The sequence below is a fragment of the Anser cygnoides genome, chromosome 5 (genome assembly GCF_040182565.1).
Source record: "Anser cygnoides isolate HZ-2024a breed goose chromosome 5, Taihu_goose_T2T_genome, whole genome shotgun sequence".
Lineage (NCBI taxonomy): Eukaryota > Metazoa > Chordata > Aves > Anseriformes > Anatidae > Anser > Anser cygnoides.
The window spans coordinates 55,297,241-55,314,360 of record NC_089877.1 but is presented as its reverse complement, the minus strand read 5'-3'; the positions used below and the strand labels follow the sequence as shown (position 1 = coordinate 55,314,360).

The 17,120-nt window shown below is 40.5% G+C and overlaps 2 protein-coding genes across 6 annotated transcripts in view; one reads left to right on the top strand and one right to left on the bottom strand.

Annotated features, from left to right (window-relative positions):
- Window positions 1-587: 587 nt before the first annotated feature.
- Window positions 588-8,955, top strand: LOC106046995 (uncharacterized). Of its 5 annotated transcripts, none has more exons than XM_048069888.2 (6): window positions 590-1,300; window positions 1,750-1,817; window positions 2,224-2,274; window positions 3,632-3,691; window positions 3,892-4,443; window positions 4,622-8,955. In XM_048069888.2, exons 1-5 carry the CDS (start codon window positions 1,231-1,233, stop codon window positions 4,435-4,437), a joined length of 795 nt encoding a protein of 264 aa, XP_047925845.2. In that variant the 5' UTR covers window positions 590-1,230; the 3' UTR covers window positions 4,438-4,443; window positions 4,622-8,955. The 5 variants fall into 5 exon arrangements, with proteins under 5 accessions (XP_047925846.2, XP_047925845.2, XP_013053726.3 ...); XM_013198272.3 differs by having other exon boundaries at window positions 591-1,300; window positions 2,221-2,274; XM_048069889.2 differs by lacking the exon at window positions 2,224-2,274 and having other exon boundaries at window positions 588-1,300.
- DYNC1H1 (dynein cytoplasmic 1 heavy chain 1) overlaps window positions 5,901-17,120 on the bottom strand; it is a 44,357-nt gene continuing 33,137 nt past the window's right edge. Inside the window, exons 58-78 of the mRNA XM_048069884.2 lie at window positions 16,238-16,384; window positions 16,008-16,158; window positions 15,545-15,798; window positions 15,237-15,371; window positions 15,047-15,141; window positions 14,785-14,959; window positions 13,681-13,756; window positions 12,936-13,096; window positions 12,542-12,653; window positions 12,400-12,460; window positions 11,898-12,021; window positions 11,444-11,557; window positions 11,000-11,170; window positions 10,570-10,787; window positions 10,274-10,377; window positions 9,668-9,879; window positions 8,771-8,924; window positions 7,827-7,969; window positions 7,259-7,427; window positions 6,706-6,833; window positions 5,901-6,282 (exon numbers count right to left, since the gene is read on the bottom strand). Coding sequence (XP_047925841.1) covers window positions 6,154-6,282; window positions 6,706-6,833; window positions 7,259-7,427; window positions 7,827-7,969; window positions 8,771-8,924; window positions 9,668-9,879; window positions 10,274-10,377; window positions 10,570-10,787; window positions 11,000-11,170; window positions 11,444-11,557; window positions 11,898-12,021; window positions 12,400-12,460; window positions 12,542-12,653; window positions 12,936-13,096; window positions 13,681-13,756; window positions 14,785-14,959; window positions 15,047-15,141; window positions 15,237-15,371; window positions 15,545-15,798; window positions 16,008-16,158; window positions 16,238-16,384 — 3,033 coding nt within the window. The 3' untranslated portion in view covers window positions 5,901-6,153. The remainder of the gene's footprint in view (window positions 6,283-6,705; window positions 6,834-7,258; window positions 7,428-7,826; window positions 7,970-8,770; window positions 8,925-9,667; window positions 9,880-10,273; window positions 10,378-10,569; window positions 10,788-10,999; window positions 11,171-11,443; window positions 11,558-11,897; window positions 12,022-12,399; window positions 12,461-12,541; window positions 12,654-12,935; window positions 13,097-13,680; window positions 13,757-14,784; window positions 14,960-15,046; window positions 15,142-15,236; window positions 15,372-15,544; window positions 15,799-16,007; window positions 16,159-16,237; window positions 16,385-17,120) is intronic.

The window sequence follows — 17,120 nt, the reverse complement described above, 5'->3', positions numbered from 1 at the left end:
CTAGGGCTGGACTGAAACATATTTGATTTGTATTCCACCATGGGTTGACCTTTTTGTGGCTGCAGAACTTCATACTCTGTACCTCCTTCATCTGATCAACTCAGGTAATTTGACTAAGTATCTTGCTTCAGACACTCCCTATCACAACTGAAGTAAAACCACTCTCACTGCAATGAGGTTCCATCTTGCATTTTTAAAAATATTTTGTGCAGGGAAGATGTGATTCCCAATGTCACAGTTCCACCTGTAATCCCTCAGAGACTAACAATTTTCTTGATTACCACCTGATGTGTCCTTATTGCTAACATCTGTTGCTTGTAAAGCATTAGTAGCTTCTTTGGGCAGGCATTTTGAAAGAGAAAGTTTTCTAAAGCCATGTTGATGGTCGTATGTGCTCATTCAAACCAGCTAGCACTGCAAGCACTTACTTAGCACTTCTTCAATCCCACTTCAGTGGTGTAGGAGACTCTTGACTGGTCTCTGTTCTGATGTGGAAGCAGTTGAAGGCTCCAAAGAGGGGAGATAATTATTAGACTGGTCTCAGCCTGGGCAGTAAAGGTAAGGAGGTGGAAGAGGAGCTGTCAGGGGAGAAGAGAGGTGTATGTGATAAGGTGTACATAGCTCAGCTGGCGGGAGGAGCGGAGCAGAAGTTGTCTGGAGTGTACTGTGAGCTGCTCCTGGTGCAGCCGCTCTCCCTCTCATGTCTCCTGGTGTTTTTTTCAGGGCAATGACCAGCTCCTGGCTCCACTGACAGACCCTAGTTTCACTGGGGCTCTTATACTCCCTTGACTATGGATTATTTTCTGAGGGTTGTGTGAATGGAAAGGGGCTACAGAAAATAAATCAGTGAGAGGAGGGGGGGGTGATGCATCTCTGGCTGCCAGGCCTTGCAAACTCAACTGCAGAGCTGTGTGCTTGTCTGCATACAGGTGTGCTTTACGTATAACAAATGCAATGAGCAGAGTGCTCAGACAGCCATTCTCTGCAGATTGCTTCTGCAGACCTCCCCACAGCTGGCTCTCATGAAACCCTTTTGTGAAGGAGTCTGGGGCCTTTGGTTGTGGCAGAGAGGGCTTTGCCAGGAGGCCTTTCCCCTCCTCTTCCTTGCTTTACTTCCACCTTTCTCAGCAGAGAGGTGTTTCTGTGCTGAGGGAGCTGAGCGGCGGGAGCAAGAGGGGGCTGGGAGCCCAGGCATATAAAGCTGGAGGAGGGTGCAGGTGGTGGAAGAAGATGGCCTTGGTGGAGAAGAGGCGGCGGAGGCGGCATCGGGCTGGGCAGCCTGTGGAGGGGCTGGGGAGAGGTGAATCTCCTGCAAGCAGAGCCCCTGGGGAGGGCAGGGGGTGTGTGGGGACCCCAGAGCCAGGTGGGAGGGCTGGGATGAAGGGTGGCTGAAAGTGGCTTTGTGTTCGCTTTCTCTAGCCTAGTCTGGTGTCTTGAGTACAGACACCTCTTTGAGGATCTTGTAGTGCCATTTCTTAAAACAATCAAACAAAAAACCTTTACCAAATGTAAGCTGCTGCTTCAAAAAATGTACATCTTTCTCATGCTGCACGAATAACCAGTGAATCAAACTGTTGTTTTGGTAGAAGATAGGGGTTGCTTCTTGTTCAACAGCAGCTGCCTTTGATTAGTAACTTAACAGGCTCTATGAAGGATTGACAAACCTTTCTAGCATAGAGGGAGTTACCATGTCTAGGAAACATTGAACTTTCTCTGATGTATTTTCTTACCCTCTTCCTGTTTTGTCAGATGCTCAGGAAATGAAGGATTCTGTTAAAAGCTCGGACTACATAGAAAGACTAGCACATAAATACATGGTAACATTTTTTTCTAATTGCTGTTTCTTTATGCCCCTGTTAAAGTGTAATTTAGATTTAGTTAGCTGCTTTGTCAGTAGCCTGATGGTGCAGATAGCTGTGCTGGAAAATATTTCATGGGGAGCATGTGTGAATAATCAATTCAAATGGTATCACCTGCAAAGAAACAAAAAAGGAGGGAGGAAGCTTTAGGGGGAAGAATAAAGGGCTTCTATTTTTGCTCATTTCTCACTTGTACAAGCCAATCAGCAACACAAATGTGGGATGTTTGAAAAGACAAGCTGAAAAGCTGAAAGCTTTGGAAAAACACAGAATCTATGGTTTGTACTAGAGCTTCGGTTTCAACCCAAAGCTGCCTGCAGTTCTGCTTTGAGCAGTATTTCTTCCCTTTCTTCCTCCGCAGCAGAAGTGCATCGTAGAGTCAAGTACAGAGTCAGAGTCTGAATCCAGTGCTGAGGTGAGGCTCGAGTCTCTGGGGTGTTTTGGTGGTGATGAGCATCTCTAATGCCTGGCATCCAACGCTGCTCTTCCCTACCTTTGATCTCAGTAGGGAGAGTCCAAGGCGTGGTTGTTGGGGTTCTTTCTTGAGACTGTAAAATGAAAAGGGGGCAGGGGAACAAAACAGAAAATCCTACAACATCGTTTGGTTCATCAGGCTCTTCCTCACAACTGTTATTAAGTTTAGCAAAATTAGGTGGGGGAGGTGCAGGAGTGAGGCAGGAAAGTACTAGGTTTGACATACTTTCCCTGCTAAAACATGCTTAAAGCTGCCCTAGGTTGTCTCTGGTGGTTGACTTTTGGCAGCTCTGGTGCAGCTGGGTTTCTGCAGGGCTGGGCAGAGACTGCCTGCTGAATGCTTGCTTCAGATGAGATTGAGAGCAGCTCTGTTGGTGGGGCAGTTATGAATATCGCTAACTTCCTGAACAGTTTTGTCTGTCAAACCAGTGTGTTTAATATCAATAGGAGGAAAAAAAAAACCAAACAACTTATTCTGGAGTAGAGATCTGGCTAGTTTTTTTTTTTGTTCACCCCTTTCACCAGCATGTGTTGCTAAATTCTGGTGAATTTAATCTGTGTATGCATCCTAAGTCTATGATGTGGAAATACAAAACACAGCAGAACATAGCTGTAATTACTGTTGTGAACCCTGAGTTTTGTTGATCTTGGGAACTTTGTAGGTAAGTTTCTGCATCTGGGCACTTAAACCAAGCTTACAGAAATACTGCGTGTTACTGGCTCTTGTCAGCACCTGTAGGTATAATGCGAAAAATGAGCACCCCCAAGAGCTCTGATAAGTATCGTGGAAGCACAGAGCCTGCCAGAGCCTTGACTGCTGTTCCTGTGCTGAGACAGGGTCTGTGCTACGTGAGTCCTGTTGGGAACTTTTGTTGTAAAAATTCATAATGAAGGTGAATTTCAGATTGTACCGAACGTAAAAGAACAAAAGTTGACCTAATTTGAAGGGAAAGCTCTCCAACCTCTAAATTACATGTTCGCTACTATTAAATTCTGATTTTGTTTATGTCTGATAGTAGGGTATACAATTACTCATTGTTCTCTTCATAGTGACATCTTAAGTGCTGTAGAATTTACCATAGCTCTCCTTAGTCCTTCTATTTTAGTGCCTTTTTTTTTTTTTTAAACCAGGCCTTTAGAAGTCAGACTGTCTGATACATATTTTTATTAACTTTGGGGGGGAGGGGACAACCTGGCTTCCTCTTCTCCAGGTTTTTACCTGCTTTAGTTTTACTTCAAGTGATCAATAATTCATGGGAAGATGCTTTATTAGACCTATGTAACCTTCTCTTATATAGGTCGTGCCTAGCCTCCTTGCTGAAGGACTCAAGAAGGCAAGGGACTCGAAGGGATCACAAGTAGGTTCAGCCTATAGCAGCCCTGTTTTCAGTGTATAACTCAAAAAATAAAATACGGGCTGGGATTGTGTGGATAAACAAAACTTCCATAGTAAGTTTATGACTTGTTACGCTGAAGAGTTTTTTAAGCCCATTGTATGCTATTCTGTATTTTTTTCAGACAAATAAGCATCCACCATATTTATAAAGATCTGTTTCAGTTTTTAGATCCTTATGATGGTGATTCAGAAGATGCATCCATACACTCTGACTGCAGCTTGAATTCTTTAAATAGTACAAAAGTTGCACCGTGGGTGAACAGTGCCCCAAAAGCAATGGCTTTGGAGAATGCTGATGCTTCAGAAGACAGAGAGGCCTTCCCTGAAACTCTGCACTGGTTCTGCCCAGAAACAAAAATTGGTGAAATCCACACCCAGATAGCAACTGACTGTAAAGCACCCCCGGAACTTGCTAGCCAACAGAAGGATTTCTCAAGAAGCCTGTCACAATCCTCTGAACTGACTAGAGCCACAGAAGCACTTCCCTCCATGTGGCTGACACCTGACTGCTCCTTACTGATGGGTATTAATTCTTCAGCCTCTGCAGATCCGCTTGCAAGTCCAGGTGACAGTGTTCCACAAACCATGCTAACAGATGACTCTGATGAAACAATGTCCAAACAGCCACTAATTAAAAGAAAACAAGGAATTTCCACTGCAGAGGGTGCTGGTGAAAAACTACGAAGAAAGAAATTTCGTGCTATCTAACCTGAGGTATGAATATCTATCTCTCTCTCTCTCTATATATATATAGAAAGACCTCTTTGTTCTATAACATGAACCTGGTAGACATTTTTTTTGCAATGGTATGTTGAGGAGGGAAGGATGAATGACTAAATTGCTGTTGATTTTCCATACCTAATGCTTACCCCTCCCCTTTTTCACTCCACAGTGTTTGCTCTTCATTTGTCTGACCTGCTGTATGACAGGAGGGAAGCAGCTGTATGGTGAACGACTCTACAGGTTTGACTACAAACAATTATGTTAAGCTGAAATGAATGTAGCAATCTAGCTTTCATTTATTTTTTCTTTAATCAGAGTTGTTGACTTGTATTATTAATATATCTGTTCCTACCTGTTCTGAACAGTATTTTTGTTATATATGCTCAGTACATCTGCCAGTTTAGAATTTACAATGCAAAGTTGAACACAGCATCTGTAAGTACTCCTCTTCCTTAGTGAGAACAATCATGAGTTGTGGAAGTGTGGTGCAGGCTGATGGGAGGTTGGTTGGTCAGTAAAACCTCTCTGATCTCCCTCCTTGATGATAAACTTTTTAGTAGTTTCCTTTCCACATAAATGGACTATACCTGCAGAAGTATGATTGCTTGAAATATGCCAGTACCAATTACCTCTGAAAGCATTCAGAAACTGTTCATATTGCATGACTGGCAGAGATTAATTTCAGACTTTTTAAAAATGCCTAATAAAGGTAGCTTGTACCATTCTCTTAACAGCTGCATAATTATGTTATTAAAGTAACTTTTTCCCTTCAGTTTGGAGATAAGTTAGTTTTTAATAGGCTTCAAAACAAAGTGGTTAGAGCAAGTATATCTTAAAATTCAGAGCCCTTTGCCTGTGTAAGCCTCCAATCCATCTACTGAAAGTTTTACTTAAACCAGGTGTTAACTGAAATAATCCAGTAGGAAAAAAATAACACAGAAACAATCAGGAGAAGATACTGAAAGGTAAGTAAGCCACATGGTGACAGTACTTAGACATTCAAATCTAATGCTATCTTCCTGGGTTAAAGAGACAGGAAACTGGAGCCTTATGTTACCATAAAAGCAGCTTAAGAGAGAGAAATCCCTGTAGTCAGTAGGACAAGGAAGTCTTGTTAAGGATAGTCTAGCTTCTGAATGCATCTCAGCAGCTGCGTAAAAGCAGCCTACTTCAAACAATAGCCAGTTTGAATAACTTATTGAGTATCAGACCTCATGGCACATAATGTCAGGCCCCTTGTCCTGCTGCATTAAGGACTTTCTGTTTCAAGGTTCTCGTTTCTGTGCTCTAGACACACGGTTCTTGGTGCTGAAAGTTAGCTCAGTGAGCTGTGAGAAAGTCAACACTATGCTTGAATACCAATTTATTTATTAGTTGTTATTCTCTGAAAAGATCATAAGTAGTTTTTCCAGACCAGTCACCAGAATGATTCCAGAAATAGTCAGAAGTCTTGCTATAGATTTTATTTCATATAATATGATCCAGCTAATACCACATGTCAATAACGGTCTAAAAATCTCATACGCTTTTCCTTCAAATAAATCTGGCCTACCAGCTTTCCACTACACTCCCCCCTTCTTTCTAGTCAACTTCCCACGAATCCATCTGCCAACCTAGCCTAACCATATCAGCTACAAAGTATAGGTGAAGAATACACAGAAGACTGACAAGGGCTACAGTATTACCAAACAAAACAGTTTTTCACTCAGTGCAGAGAACTGCAACACCACGTTCATAGAAGCTGCGAGGGTCTTCCTTGGTCGCTATTTCAAAGTCCACTGTGAAAATCAGATCTGCACGAGTGAAGTTCAGATAAACCGGTAATGTCACCTGGGAAAAAAAGTGAGTACAGAGGAGTTACACAAGGCAGCCGAAGAGTGCTAGAAGCTTCTATACCACTAGGTGGTATTTATGAGAGAGGAATTTAGTCTCGGGTAACTCAATATGCAACAGGAATAATAAATTCACTTTAAAGCATAGCTTTCTTTAATTTATTCATATGAAATTTTGTCTTGAACAAAGCACTAATGTTTTTGGATGCTTCTGTCTCCTCTTAACCTAACTACAACTGAAAGACCTAGTTAATGCTACCCTCTGATACTGAGAATATTAGAAAAGAACAATTTTACTTGTGGTACCAGAAAAAAGGCAGCATTTCAGAAAAAAAAGATTGTCTGGACAGCCACAAGAAGACACAATTGTAAGAGTTGTTTTTTAATATATATATTTAAAAATATTTTTATCAATACTTACAACATTCGCTTTTTTATCAGCATTTGTCTGCTTGATCCAGCGAAGCTGTGTAATGGGCAGTACGGTTGAAATAGCATTTGAAAGTGACAGCTTGTTGTTACTGCATGTAGCTCCCTGAAGCTTCAGGCCTGTAAATTGAAATACACTTTAGAGTTCCAACAGCTTTCATATATCCAGACAAAGCAAGTCTCCCTGTGTATCATTTAAGGGCTGTGATGTTAATCCACCAAAGTTTTGTAAGATGTTTTAAACTATAGCCATTCTGGTTCTCTGTTAAGTCCTCTAAAAGTGCTAGAAGTATTTCATATCCCCCAAAGAGAGGTTGTAAAGTAAAAGGTACACTCTCCAATACTGCTTAAACATATACTGATCTGAATCTTGGGATTTATTACCATTATAAACACTTCCCTATTAACAAGATCTTTAAACAGCTTCAAAAAGTGTCTAACTCTTGCAATGATGTGACTTGTTCATTTAATTCAGCCCGTTTAAGACCAGGGGCTTCTGAAAGTGCTGTAGAACAAGGACCTCCTTCTTCCCATAGTAAGTTTACCTGTAACTCCAAAACTGCATGCATCCAAGACCGCGTTCTGTGTAGTTGTAACATTGACCTCAAGACAGAGCTCTTCAAGGGACCAACTGTTTGCTTGGGCAACGTACTGTCGTGTAGCAGTGATATATGCCTCTGGTACAAACAGGCCTCCAAGGCACACATGGATGTTCTAATTAAGAGGGGAAGGGGAAAAAGATTATCACTGCATATGGCTGCGGTATTAATTAGTGATTATCATAAATGTTACTTCATCAATCCAAATTTGCATTAAAATGTTCCTGCTGCTGGAATACTATACAGTTACTATGTAACTGCTGAACTGCTTTTTCCTCTAAGGCTACATTTTCTGTTGTAAAAACACTGTTCCCCTCTAATCCATATTAACTGTTAACCCTGCTAGGCCTCACTAGAGTACCAGGAGATACTCAACAGTATTCACAAGCACATTTAGGAGAAGCAAAGCTCTTTTGCCTAACAAAACTGTAAGAAGTCTTGATATGAAGACTCCATCAAGTCGTTATGCACCTAAATTCAGATATAACCTCTAGATGATATTGGCTCAAGATACCTTTAGTTCTTTTGCTCCACCAGAGGCAGCTGCCTGGGAAATATTCTGCAGTTGTTTGATGCGTTCACTGAAGTCAGACACCCACTGGATAACAGTCATACCAGCTGGCACTGTGTAATGAGACCAGCTGCGAGGCAAAATCCCTATGGAAAATGGGATTTAAATTAAGTTTTGCTTGCATACAGGTTGCAATTGTGCACTATTTTGAGACTTTAACCATTTCTCTTTTTCTCCTAATAGCCATTTAAAAGTTAGATTGGGACACAAGCATCTATTGCAAGGCTCCTAAAGAAGTGAAAGCATTTACCAAGGTTTCAAGGCAGGTGGCCTCCGGGTCAAGTACTTAAAATACCATCCAGTTACAGAAACCCTTCAACAGCAACTTCACTAACACACAGGTATATAGTGTATTAACATATCTTTAAGTTTTCTTGAAGGTTTGAATGCTTTAGAAAGAACTGAAGAGGCCAAGTTACATTGTTTTAAGAAACATTTTTGTTCAAAGGAGACATCTGAAGGGTACTTCAACAACAGATCTTCAAGTATTACTAGAAATAGAAATTTACCTACAACCCTGAAAGAGAAATTTAGAAAACTCAAATATTTGCCAGGTGATTTTTTTAGGAGAAATGTTACTCACTTTGTGGTATCAGCAACTTTGTTCCATCACAATTTACAGACTGAAAGAATCTAGAAAGATTTCAGCTTAGAAATTAAGCTGCTAACTTAAACTGCCTGAAGAAGTTTAATATTACCTACCTCAATTTGAAATTCCAAACTAAGCCCATTGGATTTTTATGCTCAACTCAAAAGGGTTGCCTGTGCCAAAGGGTAAAGCCACTCCCAATTTTCCTGCAATTAAGCTGCTGAGCATAACAGCCTCTAACTTATAGAGTGCAAGAGGCAAGCAAAGCCCTGGGAGATACCAAGTTGAATTACCATACCTTTCACCAGTTCATTTATAAGTGTACGCAGGTAGTTGGTTTGTTTCTTTTTTCCTTCACACACTTGAACCACATCTGCAAGGTCCTGACGCACATCCTGAAGCAGCTTAGCTCCCATTTTCACCTCTCTCTCGAAGAACCGGAACAAAGGATCCTGATTGACAAAACATACAAAGTAAGCTACTTTAATCACAATTCAACGTTCTTGCTGGAAAAGGGGTAGTTTTACTAACACTACAACTAAAACTAGACTTTTAGTTGAACAATTAATGCAGACTGCCTGCACCTGACACCTTCCAAACAAGGGTGGATTTCTTGTCATCAGCTACAAAAGGTTCTCAACTACTATCCTAGATTAAGTCTTTAGAAGCAGTTTGGCAATCACAGCCATATTCAATTTCAATGAGCTTATTCCTGAGTTAGTGCTTAGGTTAATCCTGTCCAGATCTCAGGAGTTTCTCCCTGCAATTTGTTCTCACTTAGCAGGAGCTGCTGCCATAGGTCCCCTCACTCTCACTGAACTTTAATACAAAGTAATGTGTGCTGGCTGTAAAGGCAGTACCATAAGTAGCAGTCAGTGTGCTACAAGTACAAAAGGAAGCACTTGTTTCTTGTTACCTGATCACAGAGAAGCTTCAGAAGCAGTACCTGGGATATGCAGTTTACAATTATATTTCTTTAAAGAATTCCCCAGAAAAACACAGGACCAACTTCTAAGAGCATTTCATGAAACCCAGCGGGGCATGCAAGGGGCTAGGGCAGTCAGAATCAACATCGGTACAGGTTCCACTATCCTGTGTAACAGCTTAATTGGTACTTGAAATCAAAAGGCACTGATTTCACACATTAGAGCTTGTGTGACTCCTATGTCCATGTTAGATAAAACTTAATTCTTACCTTAATGTTTTCCACAGTCCGCTTCAGGTGATTTAGAGTCTGTGGGATAAGGTGAAGCCAGTTAGAGGCTGTGGTATGCAGTGTTCTCATCCAGGCTGGGCGACCATCTGATGTAGAATCTGTTCTCGTCTTCTTCTCAGTTTCTGCATAAGCTAGATCATCTTCATCCTCCAGCATCTGCATTTTCAGCATTTTACTGATCATATCTATGCCTAAAACAGAAAATATGCTGTTAGTCAGAGACGCACTGGCATCAAAATGAAAACACCCTACTACATAGAAGTAGGACTTTTTTTCCCCCAGTCTAGACCTAAGATTCAGAACTGTCTAGCTGCACGTGTTTCCAGAGGTGACAGTAAGGCCTTCCAGAATGAAGATGGGACCTTGACATCTGGAAGGCTGGATATAACTGGCTTTTGAATTCACAAGTGAACTAGTAAGTTTCTGAAATGATAGTGTGTTTAAACTGCAAAGGTTAAACTGACTATGTTGAGGGTGGAGGGGAAATCCGAATTCTTCAGCAGGACTTATATTTCTCATCTGCTTTTTAGTTAAACTATCAGCTTTCCAATGCCCATAAGACATTGTTGAAGTTCTGTTTTTTACCTTGTGTGGTGAGAAGAACTTTCTCTGCGTTATTTGGCAGGCCCAGCCATGATGGTGTCTGTGTATCTGGCAGCATCTCAACCCACTGGACAAATTCTTCACGCCTGCAAGTCATGATTTTGGTATTCATTAGAAAGCTTCCCTCCCTCAGTTATAATGCCAAGGCAGTTCTGTGCCCAGGAGAAATGTTTACACAGACAAATTCCAGCACACAAAGATACAGGTTATGCTTTACATGTTTTTGTTTTAAAAAAAAGAAAAGTTGTACGCAGTGATCAGCTGAAGGAGAAAGATACCTGATTCCATCTGGCATCTGAATATCTTTGTGTCCATCAACTTTGCAAGCAAGTTTGAATTCACTATCAAAACTTAGAGTAGTAAACAGACGTTCCAAGAAAGTGTTCAATAAACGTTGATCAAATTCATTATCAATGCGGCCTCCATAGATAGACTGTGCCATCAGTGTCTTTAATGCAGACCAGGGGATTTTATCAGGTGAAATGTTTTGGCGGCCCTGTGAGTAAAATGCAATGTAATTAGTAGGAAAGCATCATTTCCACCTCTCCTCTGACAGAGGAATCAAACTTAAGAACTAAGTTAAATTGCCACCAGCTTATTTCAGCCTACTCATCTAAGTTACTGAAGGTTTCCAGAACAGACTTCCTCAACTGAAGATCTCACGTAATCTAAATACTATCTGTACCTGATGTACACAAGACTACTTGCCTTTGCTGTATCATCCAACCATGTATCTACTGTGTCACAGGCAGATCTCAGATCAGACTCTCCAAATTCATACTTCTTGGACCAACCCAGTGGAGCATAGCGCAAACGCTCTTGGATAATTGCATGGAACCAGGCAAGGAGGAAATACAAACGAGCACGTTCATTTGGAGACTAGGAAGTAGAGGAAAAAAATACACTTATTACCCAAGTGAACTGATAAAAATCAAAGCCTGCAAAATGGCTAGAATGTGTCACATTTAATGCTAGATTGCTACCAGAATTGAGTATATTCTATTAACAGAAGGAGCAACTACTACTTTACTACTGGGTGAACAAGACATTTTATGTATACCTTGAAAGCTGACATTTTATCATCTTTCTGAAGTACAATTTTAGTAACACAATCTGACATTTACATTTTACCCATACAAGTCACAGCCTTACCTTGCACATTCTAGAAACTGGAATGCTACTGAAAGTCCGCAGCATGTTTGCCTTTACACCAGGAGGAGGTTCAAACACAAAGATTCGGCCAGCACGTAACAAATTCACTGGCACCTAGAAGAGAAAAGGTAAACCCAACTTCTTTAGCCTTCACTAAATTAAATCCTTCTAACAGCACACTTGGCATTAGCTTCAAAACCCCAGAACCTCGTTGTAAGCACACAGTGAAATCCTGTCTTTCATTGGGAGTGTGGGGGAATCGGCGAAAGGAATGCTATGAAGTGTGCAGGTACACTTCGGTTACTAAAACCCAAGGCTAGTAACTACTCTGGCAACATGTGTTCTCCTTCCATTAATGCAGGAAGGCAGTCACGAGAAATCCTTCCCTGGGCAGCATTCCTGGCTCTGCAGGCCAATTGCTGTACCAGAGCATCAAATTTCAGATCAGCATTACCTTGGGATTGATCTCCATGGTAAGGAAGAGTCTGAAGCAAGCATGGGGTTGCAGGGAATGTAGTTTCTTTTCCAGTTGCATGAGCCAGCCAGGAGCCAGGTGAACATTCTTCAGCATTACCCATCTATGAAATTTTGAAACAAAAGTGCTTTTTAGCGTACTACTTATGGACCCTTGTTATTATCACCACAAAAAGTAACAGAATCTGGTATTAATGCTACAGGTTTTCCTCCTCCTTTTAAACCTTTCTTCTACATAGAATCAGTCACTGCTGTAAATAGCTAACTTTCCTGTTCTGCAGATACAACCTACCTCTCTCCTTGAAAATATGTAAGTTAAGCACCAGTTGTAAACAGGTGTGCCTAAGTTATTATAAATTTCAGTTCAGAAAATTGGGACTATTTTTTCTTCACAATTTTATCTATTTAGCCAATTGATTATTCCCAACCCAGTTCACCTTTCTACTAGACAGTATTCCAGCTAAAAAGTAGATAGAACTTACCTTCCAGATTTCACTGCTGTGTTTATTGCTTTGTCTGCTTGGTTAAACCCTTCAGCAGAGCCTAAAAGACAGAAGGTTGCTTAAGCTCTTACTGCTAACAAATTAATTTATGCTTAGATAATGAGAAGTGGCACGTTCTTACCAATAGCAATAGAAGTAATCTGTGTGTTCTGCTCAGCTGCAAGGTCTTCAACATGACCACTGGCATCATAACCCGGCACTGAGCACATCAGCACAGGGGTATTAGGTTTCACCTATTGTACAGTAAGTTTCAAAAGATACAAAGCAGTCAGTACATGAATACACAATAAGTGCAGTAAGCTCAGTCTTTCTTCCCTCTGATCAGCTAAAGACATTCCATCACTCTTATTTTTTCCTATTAACAAACAGGAAAACAATCCGTTCTTCATATCACGGGCAGAAGTGTAAGTAGAAGAAAAATGTCCTGTGAACAGGTTTACTCACGATGGACCTCATGCAAAGTGGCACTGAGCATTACATCAGGAAATTTAGCCTTCCAGAAACGGGCAGGTTACCTCTGTATCTACAATGTGCGTCAGATCTAAAGGCTGCTCCATAATGGACATGAATGACTCTCCAAGATTCGTTGAAACGAAGGTATGCGCCATTGCCAGTAGACGATCTGGACGGAAGGCCTGGATCAGAAGCAAGCGATGTATGGCCTGTCCAATAGGAGCTGAAAAGGGGAAACAGAATCGGACAGGTAAGAAACCAACCCCCAACACCTACCTCTTACCTCTTTTCAATTCTCCATTCGATTTTTCCTGTCTCGTTCTTAAGACTAAATGAAAGATCTTTTGCAACATATTAATAACGGAGTGCTTTATACTGTGTTCACCTGGACAGTCCAAAGAAATGCACCAGTTTCAGTGGGTTTGCTTTCCATGACATTTTAATTACCTGCTCAATGTCTCATTTTGTGAGCCTTCTAAAAGCCTGTCTTAATAGGATGCTTCGTGACTGTACTAAAATGCTACTTGTTTACAAAACCTACAGTCTAGAAGTGCCATGATATGCTTTTAAACTTCCAGAGACAACAAATCTCTTCTCATCATCTCACTCATTCCGTAACCTGTTGCTGTTGTTTTTAAAAATAAAAACAGACTGAAGTTCTTCTGCAATCCCACGTTCATGATTTTCCCAGTCATTTAGGTCCAAACTCCCGTTCTATTTTAAAATTGCTTTAAAATCTAGTCAGTTCTCCCTAGACTGAAGTCAGTAAAGTAGGATTGGTGTGGACAATAGTGCAACTTAACTTACTTGCAGGTTTTTCTTCAGTCCAAAGGTATGGTACAGTTTGCTCTGGTGAACTGCTATCCAGCCAGATACAGAATTGCTGTATTGAAAGAAAATGCAAAATACTTGAAATGGAGTTTCATGGCACCAAAACTGTGCTGTATGGTCCAGGTCCTGTTCATGATGCAACAGAGATCTTAAATTTCAGCCTTAAAATCTAGAATTTAATGCACTGAAGAAATGTTCAGCTATATACCAGCCTTCAGTAAGAAACAAAAGATTGCTAGCGTAAGGTTGTATTTAAAATAGCCCAAGCTCTAACAGCCTTCCATTTGCAAAACCCCTTCTAGATTTTTTTTTTAAAACACTAAGTAGCTATGTTTAATCAATGAAATGTACAACAACTTCTTAAGACTTTTCCCATTTAATACTCATGTCCTACCATCCATCTTTAGTATAAAAAATTCAACTGAGTACTAGATGCTGCATTTGAGCTTCCATTTACAAATAAGTCTTGCAAAGCTAGTGATGGCTAACAGTGCTAAACAGAAGCACTGCTGTAATAGACCGGTTGTCGTATTAATTAAAGTCAAACATTAAATGTAGCACCACATCTTGTCTGACACTCCATACAGTTTGGTCTTTTCCAAGGCTTGTTGATAATAAATGGTTTGAATGTTTCCCTGAGCAAAATTGCACTTGGACAATCACATTTATCAAGTTTTTAACTCTTCATTAAATTCTTCAAGAGCCCACCATATCAATGTATGTATGGCTAGAGCTGCTCCCCTCTAATGCATAATTTTCTACTGTATCACTGTGATGTGATAAGACATCACACTTTCTGTCTGCAAAAAAGCTGACTGCAAAATTGGATTAACAGTGAGATGAATAAGCTGCTTCCAAGGCTGAGTGATGATCAATGCTGGTATTTACAAAGCAAATTTCATAGCTTGATTACAAATGAAGTAAGAACATTTACATTTTCCCAGTGACTACAATTAGTTAATCTGTAAGGCTTCCTTTCTCATTCCGGGAGACCTTACTTGTTGCATGAAATTCTTAAAGCGGAATCTCTAAAGCCTAACCAGGTAGCTTGATGCAGAAGAAAATCTAGCCAACACTTACCTCATCAGCTTGAACTTTTGAAACAAGGTCCTTAAATGCAGGAAGGCAGCTCAACCTCATCATTGCTTCTGTTTGCTCTACAGTCAAACCATTGATTTTTGGGAGAGATGCAGTGTTTAGTACAATCTCCTTTCCTCTCAAGAAGTGCTGGAATTCTGCATCATATGTAGGCTCCCTAGTAAGGGAAAAGAAGGCTTTAGCTCTGTGTTGCCTTTTCAATACACTTTTTCAACTGAAGTGAGGTAAGAAAACAAACGTTTACCCAATAGTTCCTTTCAGTTTAATGCGGGCCAGCAACATAGCAAATGTTATATGATCTTGATGCAGCATGCCACGTGCCACTCTGTTGAAAGCCACCTACCAAGAAAATAGTAAAATTAGTATCATAAGGAGCCTTGAATTCTGGGCCCTCAAAAATTATTTAAGTACATCTGCTGAATAAAATACTGAACCTGAAAGAGATCCTTTGTGATGATTGAGAGACGCTGAGTATGGTCTGTGATTCCTTTCAGATTTGGGTTCTCATACAAGACATTGTGATAGATGTCCAAGAAAAACTGGAGAGAGTATTGGTACAGGAAATGTATCTGAAAAACAAAAAGAGTTTGTTTTCCTCTCTAGAATTCTACAGGTTTTGACAGTCAATGGTGTATGCCTATGAAATTGCAACATGGCAGCTGGGACTGGAATTAGGAAGTACCTACTTAGCTTTGAACAGTAAATAAATGAGGCTTCTGGCAGGAAGGAGAACTCATCCTACCTGTTTCAGTGACTCCATAGTAAAGTAGATACTGCTGCATGCTGTAGAAAGAGGCAAGTACTGCTGAGAAACAGTCTCCACTTCTTGCATGACGATATCTGTCTCCTCTACTTTTCTAGTAACCTCTGCTGCTTCCTTCTTCAGGTTCTCAAGAGTAGTAATGATGGTATCATCATCCAGGATACGTCCCTTCACTTCATTAAGTGCCTGGAGTAGGGATTTTTCTAACTGACGCAGGCGCAGCTGAAATTCACCTTAATTAGATGAAAAAATCTGGTTACATAATGTATAGGTGTGCTATTTTTCCAGGATTATATGAATTGTGTATATTTTGCCATTGGCAATGCTAACAATGCAAGGGTATCAGCTATAAAAGTATTTCACTGTGTATTTCTACAGCTAGAGTTAAACCACTGTATCCTCTTAGAACAGGAAGAAGTTACTTCAGTTTTGGTAAGCATACCCTGAAGCTTGAGGAGATCAGAGCGTTTTTCATCAACATCTGGTCTTTCAGCTTTCAAGACTTCATTCAGACACTGGCTCTGTAAGCTGCTGCGAGTTACTGTAAAGTTCACAAACGTAACACGAGAGCAGAGGTCTGGTGGGAATTCAACCTATCACAGGAAACACAAAAAACTCTCAGCTCACTGACATACCATTTCTACAAAGAGGAGAGCTTTGAGTTTTGCTTACTGTTGGATCTCTGGTAGAGAGGAAGATAACGAAGGATGGTGACAAATCAATATCTTGGTCTCCCAGAGTAATCAGAACTCTGCCTCCAGTTCTCCGGACTTCACGATTCAGAACAGGATTCAGAACTGGATCATAGCTCTCCACATCCTAAAAACAGAGACGCGATAGAGAGAATTTGTTACCTGCAAGTGTCTCTAGCTAAAAGTCCTGATCCATTTGAGGCTAATGCTCTGGTATCAACTAATGTGCATTCAGTTTGGAATACAGATCACATTCAGAAGCTTTAGATTTGTAGCTGAGCTACACAAGCCCAGAGTTTAGGCCATTACCATACAAGGCCTCAGTAGGGGAGCACTGTTAACGGTCCTGTTGTGTTAGTATTAATGCATAATAGGCCCTATTCTAAGCGGCACAAGCAACAGTTGCTGATCTCATCTGTGAGCTAACCCTTTATTTTCCCACTTCTATGCTAAGAAACAAAAAATCTCCGAAGTGGAAGCCAACTATTCCTAGTTGCCTAGTTCTTTGTATTACTGAAAGTTCTTCCTGCTACTCAGAGTAGAATTACTTCTGGATAGCTAGGCGTATTAGCCACTATTAACTATGAGTAGAGAGAGCACATGGGGACGAAGGAATAGGCAGGCTGCAAGTCTAAAATGAGTGGAAGTACAGAAAGATCATTTGAAAATAAAAGCATTTGATCTTAAAATAGTAGAAAAGGGTAGTGTCTTCTGACTGCTTATCTCACTAGTTATATTTTTCTCAGAACTAACTCTTCACATGCTACTCAGTATTAATTAAGTAATGGTTTGAAAATGAAGTTATTTGCATCTTCCTAACAGAAAAACTGCAAATTTTTCTAGTACACTGGGCAGAATTCAAG